The sequence below is a fragment of the Podarcis liolepis genome (assembly GCF_965112155.1).
Source record: "Podarcis liolepis genome assembly, chromosome: 9".
NCBI classification, from domain to species: domain Eukaryota; kingdom Metazoa; phylum Chordata; class Lepidosauria; order Squamata; family Lacertidae; genus Podarcis; species Podarcis liolepis.
Window position 1 is genome coordinate 66736761 of NC_139564.1, and position 27319 is coordinate 66764079.

The 27319-nt window shown below is 45.0% G+C and overlaps 1 protein-coding gene across 1 annotated transcript; it reads left to right on the forward strand.

Moving 5' to 3' along the window:
- CCKAR (cholecystokinin A receptor) lies at positions 1–27319 on the forward strand. The gene is made up of 5 exons (XM_083460055.1): positions 1–352; positions 3551–3796; positions 17794–18055; positions 22197–22324; positions 26675–27319. Exons 1-5 carry the CDS (start codon positions 244–246, stop codon positions 27199–27201), a joined length of 1272 nt encoding a protein of 423 aa, XP_083316181.1. The 5' UTR covers positions 1–243; the 3' UTR covers positions 27202–27319.

Genomic DNA, 27319 nt, shown 5'->3' on the forward strand with positions numbered 1-27319 from the left:
GCATGCCTGCATTTCTCTCTGCGGCATTTAAGCTGCCTCACGCCGTCCTCGAAGCAAGCGTCCCCAATCTTCTTTGAATTGCACGGACTAAGCACTCCCGATGGGTGGCTGAAGAAGAATAACTCTGGACAGCGACTCTCGTCAAAGCCCGTCGCTGCAGGTTTTTTTAAGGCCTGAAATAATGGACTGATAGTCCCCAAACTATGCTTGCTGCTTTAGAAACTAAACTCTGAAGAGTGAAGGATGGATCTAAGTAATGACAGCCTACTTGACAGCAATATTCCTGCTTTCCTGTGCGAGCTTGGCTTGGAAAATTACACCATTTTCTGCCCGAATCACTCTCAGCCTAAAGGTAGGGTACAGTTTATTTATATATCTGTAGCAATACATATGCATTTTTAACACCGTCAGCTTCACCTGCAACTAGTTTAGGGTAAGCAGTTGATAAAGGGTTTTAAAGCAAAGCTCTGTGAAAACATTTGCTGATAATAATTAGTCATTTATATACCACATTTCTCTTCCAAATGAATACCAAGGTGGCTCACTAGGCAGCAAGACAACAGCAAAATACAACAATTAAAACCATGTCCACGAAACGAGAATAAAGCGTCAGTATCAAATACATCGCCCAGAACCTCTAAAAGCTGCTAATAATGGCCAGGGATTTTTTTTTTTTTTTAATGAGAGTGGAAAGTCAAAATAAATGGTTTTACTTGGTTAACGCCGCCTACAAAGCAACATATATGTTTGCTGAAAAATTGAACAATTGCAACACAGGGCAGAAAATAATGCAAAGAGCAAGCTGAAACACTGGTGCAATTTTAAAAGTTTTTTTTAATAAAGCACACACACACACACCTCTGTAGTTATTATGAACTACATATAGAAGGACTTAGAATGTGTGTGTGTGTGTGTGTGTGTGTGTTTTATATCAAAGGTGTCAAAACACAGAGTCATATATTACACTACCTGTTGTCTGATATATTCCTAAGTGGATAGAAATAGGGATTTGCAAGCTGCATAATTTAGAAGGGATATATTGTAAGAAGGACCAGATGCCGAATGTGCTACGCCTTTGAGAAAAGGCATGAGATGTGTTCCGGATAGACCAGAAGTGAGCTGCTTAGAGCTAAGCTTGAGAGCGCAGCAGAAGGAATGAGACCAAACACAAGCAGATCTCTGGTTTACACCTGAGAGCGCAGCAGAAGGAATGAGACCAAACACAAGCAGATCTCTGGTTTACACCAGCCTATCTAGAAGGGCTGGTTGCCACCCTTTTCACAGCAGTCAATATAGCACATATGCCTCACATTTTTATTTATAGCTTCCTTCACATTTTAGGGCAGAACTACATGTCCTTCGGCAGCTGATACAGAATCCCAGCCCCATCTCCGTCTCTGACGTGCAAATCGGAGGCAGGGGAGGTATTTGCAGGGGAGAAGCAACAGGCAGCAACTGTCTCCACACAGTTGCTTTCACCCTGTAACTTTCCTATATGTACCTGCCCTGCTCTCGCTGCGTTGACAGGCAAACATGGTCTCAGGACTCCAGCTGGGAGGAGAGCAACCAGAGATTAGGGCTTGCTAGGGAGGCAGGTCCGTATAGTAAAAGCCAGGGTTTTCCCAGTAGTGATGTATGGAAGTGAGAGCTGGACCATAAAGAAAGCTGATCACCGAAGAATTGATGCTTTTGAATTATGGTGCTGGAGGAGACTCTTGAGAGTCCCATGGACTGCAAGAAGATCAAACCTACCCATTCTGAAGGAAATCAGCCCTGAGTGCTCACTGGAAGGACAGATCCTGAAGCTGAGACTCCAATACTTTGGCCACCTCATGAGAAGAGAAGACTCCCTGGAAAAGACCCTGATGTTGGGAAAGATGGAGGGCACAAGGAGAAGGGGATGACAGAAGACGAGATGGTTGGACAGTGTTCTTGAAGCTATGAACATGAGTTTGACCAAACTGTGGGAGGCAGTGGAAGACAGGAGTGCCTGGCGTGCTCTGGTCCATGGGGTCACAAAGAGTCGGACACGACTAAACGACTAAACAACAACAACAAGGGAGGCATAGACCCCTTGCACCCTATCCTCCCTACTGCCTGACACTTGTCCCTTGCAAACGCCTACTACACACCACACACACACCCCTTTGCATATCTGGGTGAACAGCTGCAAAGAAGGACAGGGCTCTTGGGCCTGCAACCGTTGTTAAGAAGAAGGCATTTGGGAAGTGTGCTGAGATGGCAGCAGAAAGAATCATAGAATCATAGAGTTGGAAGAGACCACAAGGGCTATCGAGTCCAACCCCCTGCCAAGCAGGAAACACCATCAGAGCACTCCTGACATATGGTTGTCAAGCCTCTGCTTAAAGACCTCCAAAGGAGGAGACTCCACCACACTCCTTGGCAGCAAATTCCACTGTCGAACAGCTCTTACTGTCAGGAAGTTCTTCCTAATGTTTAGGTGGAATCTTCTTTCTTGTAGTTTGGATCCATTGCTCCGTGTCCGCTTCTCTGGAGCAGCAGAAAACAACCTTTCTCCCTCCTCTATGTGACATCCTTTTATATATTTGAACATGGCTATCATATCACCCCTTATCCTCCTCTTCTCCAGGCTAAACATGCCCAGCTCCCTTAGCCGTTCCTTAGCAAGGTCTGAAAAATGCCAGCCCTCCAAGTCACCCCCTAGGGGTCTGGCAGGCTTCGTGTGACAAGGATGAGAGAGCTGTCGCCTGCTGAAATAACCTCTTTCCTGCAACTAGGAAGGGTACAGAATCCCAGTCCATCTTACAGTCCCATCTGCACTGTGCATTGAAAGCAACATCATTCCAGGGCTTCCCCCAAAGAATCTTGGGAACTGTAGTCTCTTAAGAGTGCTGAGGGTAGTTAGGAGTCCCCCCTGCTCCCCTCAGAGAACTACATTTCCCAGGGTTCTTTGGGGGAAGCCAGGACTGTTCAAAGTGGCACAAGACTGCTTTAAATGTCATTTTAGCCATTTCTGCATAGTCCGTTAACTTGGCTAAAATGACCGGAAGAGTCAGAAATTTTAATAAGGAATGGGGAAAATTTGAAACTTATCTTAAAGACCATTGCAAACAGTTAAAATCGTTAGTGGGATTGGAATATCACTTGCAGTTTAAGGTTGAATTCTGGACAGAATGGAAGAGGTAAAGAGTTTGGATTATCATAAAAGATGTGGGAGGAATTGATTAATAATAGGAGCCACAAAGGGGAGGATGGAAATCCAGGAGATTCCATGGAATCTTGTTTTTATGTTGTACATTGGATATGTGATTGTAAAATTTTAAGTTGAAAAACCAAATAAATAAGTTTTTTAAAAAGACTGCTTTAAATGTTTAGGGCAGATAACAACAACAAGAACAACAAAGGGGCTTTAATTTCCAAGCTCAATGGAGGGATAGGCAAATCTGTCAGTTGAGTGACTATCTGTATAATGCAGACAGAAAATAAATTCTGTACAACTTAGTGTGGCTGCGCAGCATCTTCCATTTATGACGACAGTGTGTTTTTTGCTTTTTGCTTTTTGCTTTAGACCAAGCAGTTCGGATTCTTCTCTATTCTCTGATATTTCTGCTCAGTGTCTTGGGCAACACGCTGGTGATCGTCGTGCTGATCCGGAACAAGAGGATGAGAACGGTGACCAACATATTCCTGCTGTCGTTGGCCATCAGCGATCTCATGCTGTGCTTCTTCTGCATGCCCTTCACGCTCATTCCCAACCTCCTGGAAGATTTCATTTTCGGCATTGCTTTCTGCAAGCTTACCAGCTACTTCATGGGTGAGTCGATGAACATCCACATTTTGACTACATATGCCAAGTCGTTTTCAAACTCTCCGCTTTCAGAGACCACATCTTCCATACCATTGGGAGGTTGACCACCTTCACAGCTATTTAACAGACTAGAAATACTATATTGTTAAATAATAATAATAATAATAATAATAATAATAATAATAATAATAATAATAATATATTTATACCCCACCCATCTGGCTGGGCTTCCCCAGCCACTCTGGGCAGCTTCCAAAAAAATATTAAAATACTGTGATACATCAAACATTAAAAGCTTCCCTAAACAGGGCTGCCTTCAGATGTCTTCTAAAAGTCTGGTAGTTGTTGTTCTCTTTGACATCTGGTGGGAGGGCGTTCCACAGGGAAGGTGCCACCACCGAGAAGGCCCCCTGCCTGGTTCCCTGTAACTTGGCTTCTTGCAGTGAGGGAACCACCAGTAGGCCCTCAGTGCTGGACCTCAGTGTCCGGGCGGAACGATGGGGGTGGAGACGCTCCTTCAGATATACTGGACCGAGGCCGTTTAGGGCTTTAAAGGTCAGCACCAACACTTTGAATTGTTGCTGCATAGGCTGGGATCAGTCCAGTTTTAGAGCCATGGATTTCTGGTTCATTTCAGACCTGTTGCCTGCTCCCTACTCCTCACCCACCTATTTATTCTCAATAAAGTTTCACACTTTGACCACTGATGCATGGATGTAGCAAAGGCAGCTGCGCCCCAATAAATAAAAATAAATAAAAATATATAGCTAACTGAGGTTTTGTCCCCCCAACAAAAGGTCTGCCCCCCTAACAAAAATCATGACTATGCCCAGTGTGTGCAACTGCCACTGTGGTCTAAACCACGGAGCCTCTTTGGCTTGCTGATCAGAAGGTCGGCGGTTCGAATCCTCGCAATGGAGTGAGCTCCTGTCGCTCTGTCCCAGCTCCTGCCAACCTAGCAGTTCAAAAGCACACCAGTGCAAGTAGATAAATAGGTACCACTGCAGCGGGAAGGTAAACCGCGTTTCTGTGCACTCTGGTTTCCGTCACAGTGTTATGTTGTACCAGAAGTGGTTTAATCACGCTGGCCACATGACCTGGAAAGCTGTCTGTGGACAAACGTCGGCTCCCTTGGCCTGAAAGCAAGATGAGCGCCACAACTTCACCATCCAGGGGTCCTTTACCTTTTTTGTTACATATGAGAGATTAGGTTGTGGGGAGGGGCATTGCCTTCATGCTCCCCAGGGGCCACTGTTATTGTTGCCATCTGCTTGTCCCGAGACACAATAGAGTGAGTCTCTGTGGGTGAAGCCAAACTGCTGGGGAATCACAGCGCCTGCTGTGGCTGCAGAGACCGCTAACTCATAACTGCTGCCTCCTGTGTTGTTTTTGCTGTGTTAGCAACACCAAAGTAACCTCTGCGGGGTCTAAGCCAGGGCAGTGTGCGTGGAGGTCCTGGGCTGCCCAGGAGACGAGACCCCCATCTCCGCCTATCGTATAAAACCATATTTTTATTTACCCCTGTTTCTTCAGCAAAGGTTCTAATTAAAATCTTCTCTTTTGTGACCCATCAGTTCTACTTTGAGTGAGAGGTTCAAGAATGGTCAAGGCACCATTGGTCAAATGGTACTTTGTGTGTTTGTTTGTTTTTAAGAGCTGGAATTATTAAGTACCCAAAATGTCGGTGAAAAGCCACAACAGTGACAGAATATTGGACTAGAGAAGTTTTTAGCCTTACCCACCAAGACACAATTCCAAGTTTTTGACTCATGCATCCTCTGGACAGTTGGGGGGTGGGGGTGCGGGTACCAGTCTCGCTTTGGGCTCCTGGGCTGTGGTGCTGGAAGGGCGTTGTTACACTCCTGGGATACATAGCACAGCAGTGAAATAGGAATAATAATAATATTTATTTATTTATTTATACCCCAGGGATGTAGGTGGCGCTGTGGGTTAAACCACAGAGCCTAGGACTTGCCGATCAGAAGGTTGGTGGTTCAAACCCCCGCGATGGGGTGAGCTCCCGTTGCTCGGTCCCTGCTCTTGCCCACCTAGCAGTTCGAAAGCACGTCCAAGTGCAAGTAGATAAATAGGTACCACTCCGGTGGGAAGGTAAATGGCGTTTCTGTGTGTTGCTCTGGTTCGCCAGAAGCGGCTTAGTCATGCTGGCCACATGACCCGGAAGCTGTACACCGGCTCCCTCGGCCAATAAAGCAAGATGAGCACCGCAACCCCAGAGCCGGCCACGACTGGACCTAATGGTCAGGGGTCCCTTTACCTTACCCCAGCCACTCTGGGCAGGCCCCAACAGAATATTAAAAACACAATAAAACATCAAACATTAGAAACTTCCCTAAACAGGGCTGCCTTCAGATGCCTTCTAAAAGTCAGATAGTTGTCTTTTTCCTTGACATCTGATGGGAGGGCGGGTGCCACTACCAAGAAGGCCCTGTGCCTGGTTTGTGGTACAACTGGCACAAATGTCTAGAGCAGAGGCAGTTTGGTGCAGTGGCTGGAGGGGAAGGGGTGAAAGCAAGTCACTTATTCTCTCTCTCGCTCTAGCCCAACTCTCAGAGTTGTGCCAAGGCTGGGATGGTATTCAGAACTCAGAGGAAAGGCACAATACAAATGTAACAAAATAAACACTGGGTGGGCATGCCGTTAGGTGCTTGAGAGACAAATGAGCCTTAAGGGATATAATTTGCTTTGATACCTGCCTGCCAACAATCAAGGCTGACTGAAAAGCCTTGCAGATTTGGGAAATTGCTTAGTTAGAAATAGTAGCAACAAGCTGTGTTCAGCCCAGGTAGAACGGATTCTGCAATTTTCTCAATTACTGACCAAAGTCAACAGACTGCTTTGCAGGGGGTTAGACTACATGCCCTTGGGGTGCATTCCAACTCAGCAGTTCTATGATTCTGTTATTCCAGACTTAAGTCTCAAGCAAACCTAACAAGTGGTTCATTTTAGTGTCTCCTCCGGTTTTGCCTTAAATGAACAAAATATAATTTTCATCAATTTTTATATTGCTACGTAACTTCTAACTAAATATGCTAAGGATTACAGCTGAATAAGTAGGGCTATAAACCTAACCCCACTTACTCGGAAGTAAGCCCCATTGAATTCAACAGGATTTACTTCTGAGTAGACAGGGTTAGGATTGTGCTGTCATCCCTCTTCCTTGGTAGAGAACTATATCCTATGTGTGTAGGAATAATGGATGTAATTCAACTAATTTCTACTCAAGAGTAGACCCATCGAAGTGAATGGCCATGTCTATCCATTTCAATGGGTCCACTCTAAGTAAAAGTTAGTTGAATGCTGCCCACTGTTTTTCTTTTCCGAAAGAAATAAAGCATTTCATCATGTCAGACAGTATAAAGTTGAGACCAGAATTACTGAAACTTCAATGAGAACTTGCCTGAGGGAGGCAACTGAACACTCTCTGGGGTCAGAGTTGAGTGGAGACATCTTAAAATAAAGGTTTAATTTTCTGTCATTTTTCCCTAGAGAAAAGGCAGGAAAATATTATTGTAGCCTATTATCTAGGTTTTAGATACTTGCTTTCATATGATATAGCTGACCCCTTTCTTTCTTGTAAATGCCAGCTTTGTCATGTTGTTGTTGTTGTTGTAATAATTTTATTATTTATACCCCAGCCACTCTGGGCAGCTTTTAGCATATACAGAAGCGTAATAAAACATCAAATATTAAAAAATTCCCTATCTATGCCCAAATAGTTACCGTGTATACGTGTGTGTTTTTAAGGAAAGAATAGTCTGGTTGGACTTTGAAATGGAAGTGACTCTGAAATCAGTAGGACTTTCTATTTCTAATTAATGTGTTTCTGATCAGGATACGGATTTGACACAAAACTGTGTATTTTGTAAAGATCACCAAGCTTGATGATGGCATTTCTAGGACTGTCAAAAAGGATTAACTCATTTTTTACTATTATTCATAAACACAATCATGTAATGAGAAACGGGACATGGGTGACCTTCTCTAGTAGGATTGCTAATTGTTTTGGTTTCCAGTTGTTAGCATAGGGGAAAAAATTGTCTCAAGCTGCAATATTATATATATTTACCTGCGAGAAAGCCTGATGAACTCAGTGGGATTTATTTCTGAGTAAGAAGGTGAAGGATTGTGAAGTCAAAACAAATTGTTCCTCTGATAAGAGAATCTGTTGTCTTGGGCAGCCTACGTCCAAAAAACCTCCGCAAAAAAACCCCACAAAATAAAATAAATAAAAACCTATAATAAAAATAAGAGACAAAGTTCATTTTTAAGAAACTGGGAAACACTTTTGATTAGACGATCAATAAAACAGTGAAACATAAAAAAAATGGCAGTCAACAAGTTAGAGTTAATTGCCGATATAAAATCTGAGGCATGGAAGCTTGCCCTTTTTCTTGGTAATTACCGCCATAAAGACATTTCAGGGGAATACATCACCACGACATTTACAATAGTATCAATATATAGCCCTCTGGGGATTTATTATGTAAGAGATACCTTACACTTGCTAAAAGCTATAGTCACACACAGTATATATTTTGACTTCAACACTTCGCTTATTATAGATACATTTTATGTCTTAAGATATAGGATGCCTTTTCTCAGATAAGCTTTACATTTGGCACCCAAACCTTTACATTAGTGAAATTGCGATTTTTTAAAAAATCACAGGTATTGCAACGTTAAAATCAAGAGCCATGCTTTTGCTCATTCATCAGTGTTGTGGAATAAGTGGGAGATGTTTTTGCGCTGACAGGCGGAGACCCCCCAACCCTGGGCAACAACCGCGTGTAATAATGGCTCAAGACAATGTGTTATGGGATTAAAATTTGGCCACAGGTGTGGAGGAGTCCCTGGTCCTGAATGGGGTAACTGTGCCCCTGAAGGACCAGGGGCACAGCCTGGGAGTCATTTTGGACTCACAGCTGTCCATGGAGGCACAGGTCAATTCTGTGTCCAGGGCAGCTGTTTACCAGCTCCATCTGATACGCAGGCTGAGACCCCTACCTGCCCACAGACTGTCTCGTCAGAGTGGTGCATGCTCTGGTTATCTCCCGCTTGGACTACTGCAATGAGCTCTAATCCAGAACGCGGCAGCTAGACTGGGGACTGGGAGCGGCCGCCAGGTCCACATAACACCGGTTCTGAGAGATCTGCATTGGCTCCCAGTACGTTTCTGGGCACAATTCAAAGTGTTGGTGCTGACCTTTAAAGCCCTAAACGGCCTTGGCCCAGTATATCTGAAGGAGCGTCTCCACCCCCATTGTTCTACCCAGATACTGAGGTCCAGCTCCGAGGGCCTTCTGGCAGTTCCCTCACTGCGAGAAGCCAAGTTACAGGGAACCAGGCAGAGGGCCTTCTCAGTAGTGGCGCCCTCCCTGTGGAACGCCCTCCCACCAGATGTCAAAGAGAACAACAACTACCAGACTTTTAGAAGACATCTGAAGGCAGCCCTGTTTAGGGAAGCTTTTAATGTTTGATGTATTACAGTATTTTAATATTTTTTTGGAAGCCGCCCAGAGTGGCTGGGGAAGCCCAGCCAGATGGGCAGGGTATAAATAATAAATTATTATTATTATTATTAAAACTTCAGATGTAGGGAGACCTTGGCTTAGGCATTGGGCGTTTATCCCTCCCAGACCCCGGCCAGGGATCTGGGGAACATCAGGGTTATCCAGAATATGTGGGGATTGGGCTGACTCTGGAGAACGTTTGTTGAAGCAGAGAGCCCGCCCCCTATATCGCCACCGTCACAGGGGAGAGCAATTGGCGTATGGCCAATGCCTCCCCTCAAAACAACCCCTTTAACGGGGAACCCTGGGGTCACCACCATGGGGAGGGGATCACCGCTTCATTCCCCCCCCCCATTTTAGGGAAGATAGACTAAAGAATTCCACCCAAGGGCTGAAGCCACCAAAGTTGTGACACTTTGCTACGGGGAAGGTAAACCCTGCCAATGCAGGAAAATTCCTTTCTGGCTCTTCAACAGCGACCATAACATAGCAGAGCCCGCGTACCTATGGAGAAGAGGTTAACCTGCAAAAGAAGGCTTAACTGAGAGAGGGCAGGGTGGGAGAAGCTCTGGAGCCGACTGAGAACTCCCAGGTCAGTTCTGCCCACTGTTGTGTGGGCTGGTCGATCCCTCCCCTTACCTGGCCAGCTCTCTCCTGGCAACCCTGCTCCCCAGCTGGGATTGGGTAACTGGCAAAGGTAGGCAGATACCTCTAGGTGTCCAGTCGGGGGGGGGGCATATCCAGGCTGTACTGCCGGAAGCCGCATGGGATGTGGGGGGTGGCACGCAACCGCGCAAAAGGCGCCTCCCGTTTGATGTGGGGAGTGGTCATTCTTCAAGTCAAAGCAGTGGTAGTGGTTTCCAGCTTGTGTTCTTTGAAACTTACCAGGAGAGGAAAATCAATAACAGTAGACCATCTCCCCTAAAAGACCGGTTGCCACTATTACTTAAAATGCGTAGCCATAGGAGGCTATTGGGTGTTTTCCCGGGCGGACTCTCAGTTATGTGGAGATACAGTGGTACCTCTGGTTACATACGCTTCAGGTTACAGACTCCGCTAACCCAGAAATAGTACCTCGGGTTAAGAACTTTACCTCAGGATGAGAACAGAAATCGTGCGGTGGCGGCAGCGGGAGGCCCCATTAGCTAAAGTGGTACCTCAGGTTAAGAACAGTTTCAGGTTAAGTACAGACCTCCGGAACGAATTAAGTACTTAACCCGAGGTACCATTGTACAGTCATACCTCGGGTTACAGACGCTTCAGGTTGTGTTTTTTCAGGTTACGGACCTGCTGAAACCCAGAAGTACCAGAACGGGTTACTTCCAGGTTTCGGTGGTTGCGCATGTGCAGAAGCGCTGAATCACAGTTTGCGCATGAGCAGAAGTGCCGGATCGCAACCCATGTATGTGCAGATGCAACGCTGCAGGTTGCGAACGTGCATCCTGCATGGATCATGTTCGCAACTTGAGCGTCCACTGGACATTGAGACCCACCTGGCTGTGGGAGCCCCCTAAGTTGCGTGCCAAGGCACCCGAGCCACAAAGTTCCCAGGAGAACAAAAAAACACACACAGACACAGAATATTTTGGTTTGTGGGTTCAAATAGGCCACAACTTTATTGGTTACAGATGTGAGCGGTTTGGCTTAGGCATTGGGGTGAAGCCAGTCTATATCTCCCTATCTGCAGGGAGTCCATGGAAGGGTAAACCACCAATAGAGGATGCCCTATGACTTACATTGGATAGTGGCACCCAAGGGGTCCCCATAAGGGCTGTGACATGGCCCTAGCCCATGTCTGGACTTCGGATAGATTCCACACCCCTGAACCCCTTTAACAGGATACCCTTACTGAGGAGGGGAAGGCGAAAGCAACAACCTCCCCTCCAACCAAACAAAGGCTTACCCAATGCCTAACCTCACAAAAGTTGTGACGATTGCTACTAAGTAGGCAGAAACCAAATGGCCAGTGCTAGTTTGCCAAGTGGAGAAATTCCTACCCAGCCCCAACAATATGGCAGCCGACAATTGTCCATAGCAAGGTCATATCAGAGCAAAGCATGAAAAGAGGCTGGGTGGGTTGGGTGATACGACGGAGAGGTAAGAAGAGGGGGCCAGCCAGCCGTGCCGTGATTAAATTGCCTGCGGCCACACTCACCCTGGCAGCAGATTGGCTGGGACTGCCCCCAGCACAGATGAACGGTCGGTCGTGATGTGTGGGGAGGAGGCAGCGTACCTCCACCCCCACGCTGGAAAGCTGTTGAGGCTTAGCTGACTGGCCGCAATTCCACCCACCAGATAAAAGGTGAGCGGACTTATTTTCCATTGAGCATTGCAGGGCCTTGGACTAGATCAGGCATGGCCAAACTCGGCGGTCCAGCTGTTTTGGGACTACAACTCCCATCATCCCCAGCTAACAGGACCAGTGGTCAGGGATGATGAGAATTGTAGTCCCAAAACAGCTGGACCACCGAGTTTGGTCATGCCTGGACTAGGTGATCACTGGGATCCTTTCCATCTCTACCATTATATTATTCTATGCAGCAATTCCATGGCTAACCCTAGCCCCCTTTGTGTGAACAGGGTGAGGGCATGCATTGAAAAGGCAGCAGGATTGCACCGCTGGCTCTGTCCGCAACATCACATCACTTTCCTGATGGTGTCTATGCAGGTAAAAATCCAGCATCGCCTGAGCTCTGCAAGTGCAGCTTTCTCCCGATTGAAATGCAGAGCATTTGAGGGACATTCGCAGAGAAACCAAAATGCTTGTTTACAAAGCTATTGTACTACCAACCTTACTATATGCTTGTGAAACATGGACCACTTATAAACGCCATCTCCAACGCCTCGAAAGATTCCATCAACAGTGTCTCCAATAAATTTGACACATCCCTTGGGAAGACAGGCAAACTAATGCCAGTGTACTGGAAGAAGCAAAGATCACCAGTGTCAAAGCAGTGATTCTTCAACATCAACATCGTTGGACTGGTTATGTTGTGCGGATGCCTGATGATCGTTTTCCAAAGCAACTACTCTACTCCGAACTTAAAAATGGAACGTGCAATGCTGGTGGTCAACAGAAGAGGTTTAAAGACTCTCCCAAGGCAAATCTTTAAAAAATGTAGTATAAATACCAACAACTAGGAAACAATGGCCTGTTAGTGCTCCAACTGGAGAACAGCCTTTACCAAAGGCGCCATGGACTTTGAAGACGCTCAGACTCAGGATGAAAGGGACAAATGTGCTAAGAGGAAGGCACGCTTGGCAAACCCTCACCATGATCAACTCCCGCCTGTAAACCTATGTCCCCACTTTGGAAGGACGTGTGGATCCAAAATTGGCCTCCACAGTCACTTACAGATTCACTGTTAAGACCGTGTCATGGAAGACAAATCTTATTCGGCTATGAGGGATCGAAGAAGAAGAAGAAGAAGAAGAAGAAGAGAGGTGTCTATGCAATGCATGGACCTGTTTCGCAGGAGAAATGCAAGAAGAGGGCCCATAGATGCTCCCTGGTAGAGTGTTTCCCCCGACACTATTTTGCAAACCACTGGGCCTTCTGAAGAAATGCACTGAGTTCAGCATAAGTGACCTTCCTCACTGCAGACCTGGAGCAACAGGGAAGAGTGCAAGGTTGCATCTTTGACCGATAATCTAATTTTCTGCTCTGTTAGATACAGATTGTAGCTGAATTATACAGCCACGCGTCAAGAGTTACGGTTTTAAATCAGGCCAGCTGTCAGAACTATATTGACTCCTTTCCTATAAATGAAATGGAAAACTTTGTTTCATGTTGAAGGCCATTTCCTGAGTGTTAATGTGCAGAGTGTCAAAGGGTTATCCGTTCCGAGAATCAGGAACAAGAAATTATCCTTCCTTAATTAATTAGATACTCATAAAACTACAGGAACGAGTTACTAGTTCCAAATGTAATATTAAAAAGGTCTAAATGGCAAATGCTATACAGATGGGCATCTTTGCTATTTGCTACATTGGTTTCAACAAACATTGGTTCTCGGTTTCTGAGCAGCCACCGCAAATTTTGCCAGTCTGTCCATAATATATTTCTCCCAATTGGGCTGCAGATAAATAACGGTCCAGCTGTCTGCATTGGCTAGACCCACAGTTTCTCTATATGTTTATTTCTTTAATTCAGCTTATATTATACATTGAAGTACGTCGTGTCACACAGTACTTGAAGGGGGTCTTGGATGCAGTAGGGTTCTGCCCTCCTCCTTTTGAGGCAGATCTATAACCATCCTATAGCTTTTCAGGTAAATAGAACTGAATCTGGTCTAAGCATCCATGAGTCAAGATGGCCCATGAAGGGTTGGCTACTTCTGGATCTGCTTCTCTTGCTTGATCCGGTTCCCCAATCCTGCTCCCCAATCCTGCATTGGTGGCTTTGATAAAATGAATATTATATTGTTCGGGAAGGGGCATAGCTCAGTGGTAGAGCACTGCAATTGTAAAAAGGTAAAGGATGCCTGGGCAGTGATGTCCAGTCAAAGGGCGACTATGGGCAGTGGCGTAGCGTGGTTTGTCAGCACACGGGGCAAGGCAAGTAATTTGCGCCCCCTAACCCGTGGATTTGCGCCCCCTAACCCGTGGATTTGCGCCCCCTAACCCTAACCCCCAGATGTTGCGCCCGGTGCGGCCGGCCCCCCCTGCACCCCCCACGCTACGCCACTGACTATGGGGTTGCGGCACTCATCTCATTTTCAGGCTGAGGGAGCCGGCGTTTGTCCACAGACAGTTTTGTGGGTCATGTGGTCAGCATGACTCAACTGCTTCTGGCGCAACAGGACACCATGATGGAAACCAGAGCACACGGAAACGCTGTTTACCTTCCCGCCACAGTGGTACCTATTTATCTACTTGCACTGGTGTGCTTTCAAATTGGCAGAAGCTGGGACAGAGCGACAGGAGCTCACTCCGTCGAGGGGATTCAAACTGCTGACCTTCCGATCGGCAAGCCCAAGAGGCTCAGTGGTTTAGACCACAGGGCCACCCGCATCCCGAGCACTGCATGTAAAGGGTCCGAGGCAAACAGTACCTGCCATATTCAGGTAAGACTGGGAAGGACTCTTCGCTGAAACCCGTAGGATTTAAAAATAAGGGGGACCTACTAAAAAAACAGAAGCCTTTTTACTTGGTATAGTGAGGGGTGAAATCCCCCAAAAGGATGTTACTTTTTTTCTGTATGCCACAACAGCTGCGAGAACATTGTTAGCGAAGAATTGGAAGAAACAAGATTTACCAGCTATCGAAGAATGGCAGACGAAGATGATGGACTATATGGAACTTGCCAAACTGACCGAGAGACTCCGAGACCAGAGAGAAGAGACGGTGGAAGAAGACTGGAAGAAGTTTAAGGAATATTTGAAAAAATATGTTAATATTTAAACCTTAGAATAGCTTTGGAAGTAGATATAGACTGTAGGATTAGAAGATAGGGTATTTTAAAATAGTATTATTTGTAAGCGATAAAATGTGCAGTTATTTTAGTATGATTTTTTTAAAAAGATGGTTAGAAATTATGATATATGTAAACTGCTAAACATGAAGGAAAATGAAAATCAGATAGGTGGGACTTGGGGAAGCCCACTTAACAATGTTTAGAAAACTTAGAATATGACAAGAATTTGCTCGTATTGTTTGTCTTTTCTGTCTGTGTTTTTTATTTGTGTTATAAAATAATTAATTTTTTTTAAAAAAAATAAAAATAAGGGGGACCCTCCTAAGGGGTGCTGAGGAGGCACCCCAGCTCAGGATGTGCTGAGATGGACACCTCTCACCTCAGGTTACTGGAAGGATGCCAATCTCAGTGTTCACCACACGGAGATTTTATACACTGGGATTCTGCGACAGGCATGCCAGGTTGCTGTATCAGGCTTCAGATCAGAAGTCTTATGTGTTTATGGCTCCTGACCCAATACCATGCCAACCCTGCTTACTTCAGCATTTGTTGTTGTTGCTTAGTCGTTTAGTCGTGTCCGACTCTTCGTGACCCCATGGACCAGAGCACGCCAGGCACTCCTGTCTTCCACTGCCTCCCGCAGTTTATTCAAATTCATGCTGGTAGCTTCGAGAACACTGTCCAACCATCTCGTCCTCTGTCGTCCCCTTCTCCTTGTGCCCTCAATCTTTCCAAGCATCAGGGTCTTTTCCAGGGAGTCTTCTCTTCTCATGAGGTGGCCAAAGTATTGGAATCTCAGCTTCAGGATCTGTCCTTCCAGTGAGCACTCAGGGCTGATTTCCGTAAGAATGGATAGGTTTGATCTTCTTGCAGTCCACGGGACTCTCAAGAGTCTCCTCCAGCACCATAGTTCAAAAGCATCAAGTCTTTGGCGATCAGCCTTCTTTATGGTCCAGCTCTCACTTCCATACATCACTGCAGTGGTGCCCCGCAAGACGAATGCCTCGCAAGATGAAAAACTCGCTAGATGAAAGGGTTTTGCGTTTTTTGAGCTGCTTCGCAAGACGAATTTCCCTATGGGCTTGCTTCGCAAGACGAAAACATCTTGCAAGTTTGTTTCCTTTTTCTTTACACCGTTAATACAGTTGCGACTTGACTTCGAGGAGCAACTCATAGAATGTGGTGTGGTAGCCTTTTTTGAGGTTTTTGAAGACTTTGGTGATTTTTGAAGCTTTTCCAAAACTTTCCCGACACCGTGCTTCGCAAGATGAAAAATTTGCTAGACGAAAAAACTCGCAGAATGAATTAATTTCGTCTTGCGAGGCACCACTGTACTGGGAAAACCATAGCTTTAACTATATGGACCTTTGTTGGCAAGGTGATGTCTCTGCTTTTTAAGATGCTGTCTAGGTTTGTCATTGCTTTTCTCCCAAGAAGCAGGCGTCTTTTAATTTTGTGGCTGCTGTCACCATCTGCAGTGATCATGGAGCCCAAGAAAGTAAAATCTCTCACTGCCTCTCACTCCATTTCTTTCCCTTCTATTTGCCAGGAGGTGATGGGACCAGTGGCCATGATCTTCAGCATATAGGCAATAAAAACTTCTCTGTTTTCACCCACAGCTGGGTCTTGAGCGTTATTTATCCTCTATCTAGAAAGGGGGGCAGGGGAAACCACAATTCGCTTGCCACACAACTTGTTCAGTAACCTGCTCACCAAATGGCCACTTCTCATTGTAAATGGAGCAGTTCCCCAGTTTAGTTTCAGCAAAGTTGACTTGTAGAAGTTCTCTGATTTGCAGTACCGTCCCATAACTTCTCTGTAGCCGTTGGAAAACTATTAGAGGGTAGCAGAACAGTATCGTCAGCGTAGAATTGCGTGTTTACTTTGCACAGAAAAAAAAATGGTGTATTTGCTTTGTAAGGCCAAACTCATATGGGAAGATAAGTAGCGTTTTGTAATTCTGGAACCGAGTTGTTAAATAGAAAGAAGTGGCCTTCAGTTCCGCATTTAATTATTGGGTCCGTATGGAGTTTTCTAATCAAGGCAAACAGTCATCTATCTGCTTTTGTGCTCTGTAATGTTGGCCACAGTTAATCCTCTGAGGTGGTATTATTTAAAAAGTTCAGAGGAGATGCATTTTGTGAAAGAATGTTTTCTTTTGCCTGATTTCTTTTGTCTGTCTTGAATTTCACTGGGTGACCTCTGGTATTAAGAGAGATGGTGAAAAGCGTCTCTCCATTTTCTCTGCACCACACATAATTGTTTTAGACCTCTTTTGTAAATAGAAGACGTTGGAATATTCTAGAAGAAACTTGTAAATGGCCTTGAGCAAGTTGCTAGGCAACGGAAAACTTCCCCAGCAACAGGTGTCCTTATCAGGGCATGTGATCAACTAAGTTGGGGTCAGTCTAAATGAGTATGTGAATGAGTAAACATTACGTCACTGGCAGGATGGCTAAAAAGAGAAAATGATTATGTTTCTTTGTTGTTGTTTTTCTTTATTAATGACCAGGTGTAAAGTTTTGTTAATAATAAAGACTCTTTATTCCTGTAATTGGAATTTCACTAAGAGATAGCTGGAATGCTGCTGCTGCTGTAAGGAAGTAAAAGATGCAGGAAAAATTTCTGTAAAAAGAACTCTGTTGCAGAAGGAAATGAAAACTCAATTGACTGGGAAATGCCCCGACATGCTGTTTCAGTATAACTTGTAAATGATTACAGTTAACAAACGGTAGCAATATTTCAAATAACTGATCAATCAATACTTTTTTATTGTTTTTAAAAATCCTCATATATCTGAAATGCCCCATAATAGAGCAGGTTGGTTTTATTGATCCAAATGGAACATTATCCACAGAAGCCAGGTCTTTTGGGAACCGCTGAGTCCAGCCACAGAGGCCTGGAGATTGAATGGTTCTGCTGGCTGCTGGCAAATAGGTTATTGCTATGCTTCTGGTTATTACTGGTCTGATTCCCACCGCTTGCCAAACGAAACAAGAGACAACCATTTACTCTCTCTACTCTCCTTTTCCTCCCCCTTCCCCTCATGCGCTTAGGTGTCTCAGTCAGCGTTTCGACCTTCAGCCTGGTTGCAATATCCTTGGAGAGATATGGCGCTATTTGCAAGCCGTTGCAGTCTCGGGTTTGGCAGACAAAATCTCACGCTTTGAAGGTGATCGCTGCAACCTGGGGCCTGTCCTTTGCCATCATGACGCCGTATCCGATTTACAGCAAGCTGAATCCGTTTGAAAGAATCGACAACAGCACAGCGAACATGTGTCGCCTGGGCTGGCCAAGCCCAGTAGTAGAGCAATCTTGGTAAGAACAGATTTAAATATATATCCATAGATAGATAGATAGATAGATAGATAGATACCGTATTTTTTGCACCATAACACTCACTTTTTTCCTCTTAGAAAGTAAGGGGATATGTCTGTGCGTGTTATGGAGGAAATGCCTATGGGTGGCATGCCTACGGATTTTCCTCCTCTAAAAACTACGTGCGTGTTATGGTCTGGTGCGTGTTATAGAGCGAAAAATACGGTAGATAGATAGATAGATGATAGATATAGATGTGGCATTTCTTGGGAGATGGTATTAGATGGCATTATTGTTGGTACAATTTAATATGCCAGATTATGGACAGCCAGTCCTTCAGCCTGTCAGTGGGGTAAAATAAGTGCAATGTTGAAGGGTTTGCTTCATCGTATTATAAACATGGTGATTGCATCATTCAGTTTGCCCGCTGCCTTGCTTCAGGAGAAGAAAAGGCTCGAGATTAAACCCCACACAAATCCAGAGTGGAGTCCCCAAGATAGCATCTTGTACGCCTCCCTCCGGCAACTCCAACAGCCAAGCTGGTGCCAAATGTATTGCTCTGCTTTCTATATTTCATCAGCGAGGCCTAGTGGGGGGGGGGTCTTGCCATCTGGACAGCCCAAGACCTCCCTATGCACTGCCCAGGCTCGCTCTCCAGAGAGAAGAGTTTGGATTTGATATCCCACTTTATCGCTACCCTAAGGAGTCTCAAAGCAGCTAGCAATCTCCTTTTTCCCTTCCTCCCCCACAACAAACACTCTGTGAGGTGAGTGAGGCTGAGAGACTTCAGAGAAGTGTGACTAGCCCAAGGTCACTCAGCAGCTGCATGTGGAGGAGCGGGGAAGCGAACCCGGTTCACCAGATTACGAGTCCACCGCTCTTAACCACTACACCACACTGGAGAGGTCACTTCAGTGCTGCTAATGCAGCAGAAACAACGTGGGAGGCAGCAGTTATGAGCTCCAGTGGTTTGCTTCCCCCCAGAGGCACACTCCATTGTCTTGTGAGATAGATGGAGGCCAGCAACCAACTTCCACCAACCATTGGCCATGTTCAATTAATTCCACTATCTGGGGCATTTTATTAGTTGAAATATTTTCAAACCTTCCTCCAGTGGATTCTAGGCAGTTTACTATAAACACCATCCAGTCCAGGTCTCAAAAGTTGCACATGTAGGAGAGAATCCATACAGGGGTCAACTGAGCTCTTCTCCCTCCCTGCCTCTTCCCACTGGACTGGCGCATGCACACTGCAACACACCAGCCATTACATCCCTCCCAATTGATCCTTTCCTCCCCAGGACCAAGTGAGCAGACTAATGGTCTAGCTGCATGTTGCCTCCATGCGCAGCTCTGTGAAGGAGCAGGCCCCCAGAAGCACGTATAGGAGATGTGCACAGACCTTCTGTGGCAGATAAGTGGCTGTGCAAGGGCTGTGGGTGAGGATGGAGGTAGATGGTAAATTGCATGGCAGTCCCCTTCCACATCACCTCTTAAAGGAGTTAATTGGGGGTGTGGATCTCATGCCCATAGTTGTTTTGCACCTATTAACAGGGGTGCCGCCTCAAGTTCCCATGGAGCGATGCAAAATTCAGAGCACGTTTCAAAGGCCAGGAGGGGGCAGGAGTTTCATCGCACAGCCTCTCCAAACCATGTCCTGGTTATGAGACGCAGTGCTGAAAAACAAGCCAGTCATGTGTAATTGCTGCTACAGCCCTTCTCTGTTCACTTCGGGTTCTGCAGAATTCAGACAATCAGAGTGATAATAAATTCCACAGAGGCAGCTGTGCTCATTTGTTTCAGGAAAGACAGAGGAAAGTGACAACTCAAAGGCAAAGGCAAAGGCATTGTGGCTTGAGCATTCTCTCCCCCCCCCCCACCACCATAATTTTTGATTAGAGTATCTGTTTTACATTTTTTATTAGATTTTCTGTTTTACATTAATTCAAACAACCTTAAAATATCAATGACTTCCCTTCTTCTCTGTCCATGGTTCATTTTGCAAAACATAAATCCCTGCATATAAACTAAACCATTCAGTATTCCATCATTACATCCATCAAAACTTATTCACACTGTTGAATTTATCTTCATGCTGCCCACGTTTTCAAATAAACACCATTTTCCTCCATATATTCAACAAACATTTTCCAATCTTCTTTAAACGCATGTTCTTCTTGTTCTCTTACTCTATATGTTAAGTCTGTGAGTTGTGCATATTCTATCAACTTGAGTTGCCATTCTTCTTTAGTTGGGACCTCACTCGTTTTCCATTTTTGGGCTAAAAAACCACGGGCCGCAGGACTAGCATACATAAATAACCTCTTTTGACACCTGGGAATTTCTGTCTGAATTATCCTCAACAAAAAGGACTCTGGGTTTAAAAGTACTTTTAAACATTTTTTTCAATTCATTATGGATTATTTCCCAATACCCTTTTACAGGTCCACCACATATGAAAGAACGTCCCCTCAGTCTCATTGCATCTTCTAACACTTATCTGATTCAGTATTATATATCTTAGCAAGTCTACTTGGAGTTAGATACAATCTGTAAATCATTTTCAGGTAGTGGTCCTTCAAGGAATAACATTGTGGCTTGAGCATTCAAGGAGTGGAGCACGTATTTTTTCAACTCACTTAAAAGGGGGAATATAAGCAGAAAGGGGCTGTGGGCTGTACTTCTACACCCTTTATCCCTTACCCCAAACATCCACAAAGTTTCAGAGATGTCTCATGTAGGGAAGCCTACATATGTCAACCCCTATGTACCTGGACTTCCTAGGATCATGGAACCTTGGAGTGGGATCCAGGACTCATTTGAGTAGGCTTTGCTTCCTTAAATGCTGTCACACCTTGTCTGAAGCCAGGCACCGCAGCCGTTTCTAGCCAAATTGCCAAGCATGATCGGCGATTATGCCTACACCTATTTTCGAACATAAGGGACGCGGGTGGTGCTGTGGGTTAAACCACAGAGCCTAGGACTTGCTGATTAGATCAGAAGGTCAGCGGTTCGAATCCCTGCTACGGGGTGAGCTCCCATTGCTCGGTCCCTGCTCCTGCCAACCTAGCAGTTCGAAAGCACGTCAAAGTGCAAGTAGATAAATAGGTACCACCCCAGTGGGAAGGTAAACGGCGTTTCCGTGCGCTGCTCTGGTTTGCCAGAAGTGGCTTAGTCATGCTGGCCACATGACCCGGAAGCTGTATGCTGACTCCCTCGGCCAATAAAGTGAGATGAGCGCCGCAACCCCAGAGTCAGTCACCACTGGACCTAATGGTCAGGGGTCCCTTTACCTTTTTATTTTCAAACACAAAGTAGTACTCAGGGCATGTGACATATTACATTTTCAGTGGCACATCCAAGATGCAAACTGTCTGCGGGGGAGAGGGAGCGAATGTAGGACCATTCTACTTTTTTTTTACAAAACTATCACTTGTCTCCCGCGTCACTGAGTTTGGGGAAGTTTTTAATGTTTGATGTTTTATCATATTTTTAATATTCTGTTGGGAGCCGCCCAGAGTGGCTGGGGAAACCCAGCCAGTTGGGCGGGGTATAAGTAAAAAATTATTATTATATTTGTTATGTACCAAAGTTCTCACCCTGGGCCAGCAGGGGGATACTGTAGATAGTTCAGGTCCACATATGCAAATAAGGGATCGAAAGTGACGTTCAGTGATTGGATAGTTACAGAAAGTTGTTACAGTTACGTTGTACTGGAACTCTCTATAAGCAGGCTGGCTGAACCCTTCAGTTCAGTTCTGTTCTGGCCTGTGAATAAACAAGAGCTGTTTGAAGAATCGCTGTGTTGTCTGATATGTTCACCCACAACTTAACAATATTATTAGGAATTACTGATCTGCAAAGTGAGCTGAGCAACTAAAAGGGGTGCAACCCCCCCCCCATAAACCTTTCCATGTTTCAGAACAAATACTGTGGGATATCTTTTGTCAACTCTGACAAGTCATACTACTAACATTACATCCTTTTCAATTGTGAGCTATAATAATTACACTCGGTTTTAAAACAAGAGGAGGCAGGGCACCCAGAATCAGCTTTAGCCCATTTCAGAGATGAGAAAGAAGATGGTAAGAATATTTTAACTTTTTCTCTGCTGGTCTAAGCCTCTCTTCTTGTTTCTGCAGGTACATCTTCCAGCTCCTCATCCTTTTCCTTATCCCAGGGATCATAATGATCATTGCGTATGGCTTAATCTCCTTGGAGCTCTACCAAGGGATCAAATTTGATGTCAGTCAGAGGAAGTATTCACGAGGTAATCTTCATGACCAGTCCCATTCGCCTTCTTTCACTCAGATGTGAAAATGTGATGAGCAGACATATTTTTTTTCCTGGTAAAAAAAAACTGCAACAGAGCAGTCTTGCAAATGTCTCTGAGTTACGAATCATAGCCAGGATTTTTTAAAAAGCATTAATTATTCCGTGTGTGTGTGTGTGTGTGTGTGTGAATGTGTGTATTTGTGTATGTGTGCAATTGCGTTCCTTCCCCTCTGGTATTTTCATTCACTTTTAACAAGAATAGATACAACGGTATTCCAAGACAAGCAATATAGAACTAACCATAAAAAAGTTACATAGAAAACTGCCTTGTACCAAGTTAGCCCATTGCTCCATCTAGCCTAGTATTGTTTGTGTAATAATTTTTATTAGTTTTCAATTACAATAACCCAATTGTCACAATTCCAAATTATAATACAATTAATAATGCCAATTGTTCAGATGCCAAATTATATTATTTTGTTGCCCCCTCCCCTTGTGTGCTAGAATTGATGATTTGATAATTTAGTTTAACTCTGCATTCCGAAAGCCTGATATTGCTGACATTGATTGACAGCAGCTTTCCAGACTTCAGGCAGGGATCTCCCGGCAACAACACTCTCCTGCCTCTTTACAATAAATCTACAATCCATACACAAATAGTATTCCCATCTGGAAAACCAGAGGCAACAATTATAAGTAATTGTTGTAAGGTATTATGTTTCAAAACATCCTAATAACAGAGACCAGAGTTATCCTAGTTTACTTCAGGAATAATGAGAATGCACCCAGGGGGGCACTTACAATAAAGGATCTATTTCTGGGGAGGTGCCTAAATCTCCCATGCCCTCCTGTCCTCTTCAGCGTATTTCCCCCTCAGCCAAGGCTTCTTCCAGTTTTAGGATCCCTCTAGTTCAGGCATAGGCAAACTAGGCTCTCCAGATGTTTTGGGACTACAAATCCCATCATCCTGAGCTAACAGGACCAGTGGTCAGGGATGATGGGAGTTGTAGTCCCAAAACATCTGGAAGGCCAAGTTTGCCTTGTTCTAGCTGGATCGGGCAATGCGGGAAGTCACTGAGAAACATCTGCAGAGCTCATACGGGGGGGGGGGGGGAGGGTTAAGAAATTCTGTCTGTCTACTGATTTCCCCACCTTTAGAATCAATAGCACCCACACATTAATGTAATAAATAAGAGAAATACACACATGGGCGTAGCCGGGGGGGCAGAGAGGGACAGTTGCCCCCCATCAATAAAAATCAATAAAAATAAGCAAAAATATGTAACTAGCTGAAGTTCTGCCCTGCACTGACATAAAGCCTGCCCCCTAACATCAATCCTGGCTACAACCATGGAAATACAGGACTGACACCTGTATTTATTATTATTATTATTATTATTATTATTATTATTATGTTGTTGTTGTTGTTGTTGTTGTTGTTGTTGTTGTTGTTGTTGTTGTTGTTGTTGTTGTTCGTTCATAGCATCTGGTCCCACCCAAAGAGATTGAGACCACTCAGTTGAATCTGTGTATCTCCAAGAGATTGACATTTCCAGTTTTGAAAACTAAAATGATTATTTGCCACTGCTTCTACTAAAAAATAAAAATAAAAAGTGCCGTGTTGGGACTCAGTTCCACTCTAATCAGACATTAACTATCAGTAGCAAGGATTAAATAGAAAGAGCACCCCCTGGCTACAACCACAAATCTGGGGGGGGGGTTGGTTGGGGGGTACAGAGCTATTTGATAACTTGTGATATCAAAGCTTCACAAGAACCACATCTCTCCAGCTTCAGGTGAAATTGTCTCCTGACTAATTAATCTCACCAGAATCCCAGAGGCTCTGGCAAAAAAGATTTTCGATTGCGCAGAGGGGAAAGTGCCTTGTTTTTAACGTAGTCTATTACAAAACAGGCCTTTTGGAGACGAAATATTTACTAGTAAGCTACATATGTCTAGGTAACTCAAAATTGCACTGACATCGGGTCCAACGGTGCCAGCTGGTCAATAAGCCTAGTAGTGTACTATAATCATTGAGTGTGTTTTTTCTGAGGCTAGATGGTGTTATTATGCAATTAATCCTGATGGAAATGGAGGCCTCTGTTAACAGAACATTTTGTACAAAAAAAGTCACTTTCAGAGAATGATCAACTGCTATTATGCCATTAATTGCACCAAAATAGCACGAGCCTACCAGGCAATACCCTGGGATCAAAATAAATATGTCTCCAGGCACCCATAATTCCTGAAATTAGCGAAAGTTAGAATTAATAAAGGTTATAGGCTAAAATTGGGCCAAACATTGCTGGATTGAGTTTAGGATAACAAACTGTGCCAGCTTGACATGGCTTGCTAGGGAGAAGCCATTAGCGGACAAAGGCTTGAAATGGCCAGTCGTTAGCCCAACAATGGGAGCCATGGCAAGACTGAAGACTCTGCAGGACAGAGAGGGTTGCCAGGGTTACAGTGGGCAATGTTAACAGGAAAGGGGAGTTGTGTTTGGAAAGGATTTAGGGGGAGAAGGAGAAGAGGCTGTACCCAGAGACCAGGCAGCTGTTGCTCCAGACCCAAGCTTGCTGAAGGGAAACGGCAAGAGACACTCTTGAGGTGTTACGCATGCCCTCCACTGAAAGATTCAGGTTGTAAATATGTGCAAATAAATCATATTTCATGGAGACACCATTAGCCTCCATTGTGCCTTAATTTTCTGAAGGAAACACAAGACCCCTGGAAACTCATGCACCGCTCGGGCAGAGATTGAGGCGACCTGTAACAATATTGTATGTACTTTGAAGACTTTTCAGCTCACTTTGACTGACTGACTGATTGATTGATTGATTATTTGGTTTTGAATATTTCTACCCTAACAACTAACCAATTAAACATTAAGCTATTGAGGCAGGGACATGGGTGGTGCTGTGGGTTAAACCACAGAGCCTAGGACTTGCCGATCAGAAGGTCAGCGGTTCAAATCCCTGCAACGGGGTGAGCTCCCATTGCTCAGTCCCTGCTCCTGCCAACCTAGCAGTTCGAAAGCACGTCAAAGTGCAAGTAGCTAAATAGGTACTGCTCCGGCAGGAAGGTAAACGGCATTTGCGTGCGCTGCTCTGGTTCACCAGAAGCGGCTTAGTCATGCTGGCCACATGACCCGGAAGCTGTACGCCGGCTCCCTCGGCCAATAAAGCAAGATGAGCGCCGCAACCCCAGAGTCGGCCACGACTGGACCTAATGGTCAGGGGTCCCTTTACCTTTTAATAATAATAATAATAATAATAATAATAATAATAATAATAATTTTATACCCCGCCACTCTGGGTGGCTTACAGCTTACAGCACATTAAAAATTGCAAAACATTGGACATTAAAATTTTTCTGATACGGGGTTGACTTTAGAAGACAGATGGCTTCTAAAATTCGGATAGTTGTTTATTTCCTTGACATCTGATGGGAGGGCATTCCATAGGGCGGGAACCACTACCAAGAAGGCCCTCTGCCTGGTTCCCTGTAACCTCACTTCTTGCAGTGAGGGAACTGCCAGAAGGCCCTCGGAGCTGGATCTCAGTGTCCAGGTTGAACAATGGGGGTGGAGGTGCTCCTTCAGGTTGTGTAAGATATGATCAATAGGTAATAATTACCAGGAAGGAGAAAAGGTATACAGGTGGTGACCATTATATGTGGGGGCTCTGTTCCTGGCCCCAACAAAGTGTGCATAAGCCTGTTACACCCTGTTCCACCCTGCCATCATTCTGCCCCCTATTCCACTTCCATTCCATCCTCTATTCTGCCTTCTTCTGAGTCCAACCTTTTCAATGGTTACGTGTCAATTGGACGTGTGCAAAATGGTTGCCCCCTGTAGATTAAGTTGTGCACCACACACACCCCGTCCTCAGATATTTCAGCTGCCACACTGTTTCTGAATCACCCTGAGTCCCTCTCAGGGGAAAAAGTGGGGTATAAATAAATATAGCACCATCCATATAGCACTGGTCCATATCAAGTCACAGAGGAAATTACCTCAGTCCAGATAGGGCTCAAGCAGTACACCAGAAGGCGGGGGCCTGTCATATGAAGGTGGGTAATTCTCATTCTTACAGAACCCTTTCTAGATGCAAAGACTGAAGCATGCCTCTAATTTCAGTGGCCCAAAGTGTGTGCCTTGGCTTTCAGAAGTTGAAAAACATCCCCCCCCCCTACACTCACACACACCTGATCTCACACACTGGCCTTCAAAAGATATTTATTTGCACATTTTGATGTGTATCTTTCGCCAGCCGTGCGGCGGGTTTTGTGCCCTCGCACGTTGTGTGCTCTTGATAACGGGATCGCATTTGCTCTTCCCGTACAGAAAGGAAAACCAGCACCAGCAGCAAATTTGAAGATAGCGATGGGTGCTATCTGCAGAAAAGCAAGAAGAAGAAAAAGATGCCCCTTCAACAGTTTCCATCCAATAGGAGCATCTCCAAAATTGAGCGGCCTCGAAGCAATTGCTCCACTGCTAACTTGATGGCCAAGAAGCTGGTCATCCGAATGCTGATAGTGATAGTGATCTTGTTTTTCGTTTGCTGGACGCCGGTGTTCAGCGTCAACACCTGGCGTGCGTTCGACAGGGTGTCGGCGCAACTGCTTCTCACGGGAGCCCCCATCTCCTTCATACACTTGCTCTCTTACACCTCCGCTTGTGTGAATCCCATTATCTACTGCTTCATGAACAAACGCTTCCGCATGGGTTTTCTTGCGACGTTTACCTGCTGTGCAAAGCAAAAGCTTCCAGTGGCCAGAGCAGAGATGGCAGAGGAGGAGGAAGGCAGAACCACAGGAGCAACGCTTTCCAGGTATTCTTACACCCACATGAATGCATCTGCTCCTCCCTGAACATGCCCAAGGCGGGGAAATCGGTTACTTTATCTCCTTCTGTGGTCTTGACTTGTGTTTAAACCATCTGCCATGCCTTTGTACGAACATGCTTCAGTAAAGTGTAGGAGAAAAATAA

Coding starts and splice junctions, on each gene's coding strand:
- CCKAR (XM_083460055.1), top strand. CDS start 244: ATGGATCTAAGTAATGACAGCCTACTTGACAGCAATATTCCTGCTTTC. Junction 18,056..22,196: donor CCAGTAGTAGAGCAATCTTG/GTAAGAACAGAT, acceptor TTGTTTCTGCAG/GTACATCTTCCAGCTCCTCA. Junction 22,325..26,674: donor TCAGAGGAAGTATTCACGAG/GTAATCTTCATG, acceptor CTTCCCGTACAG/AAAGGAAAACCAGCACCAGC.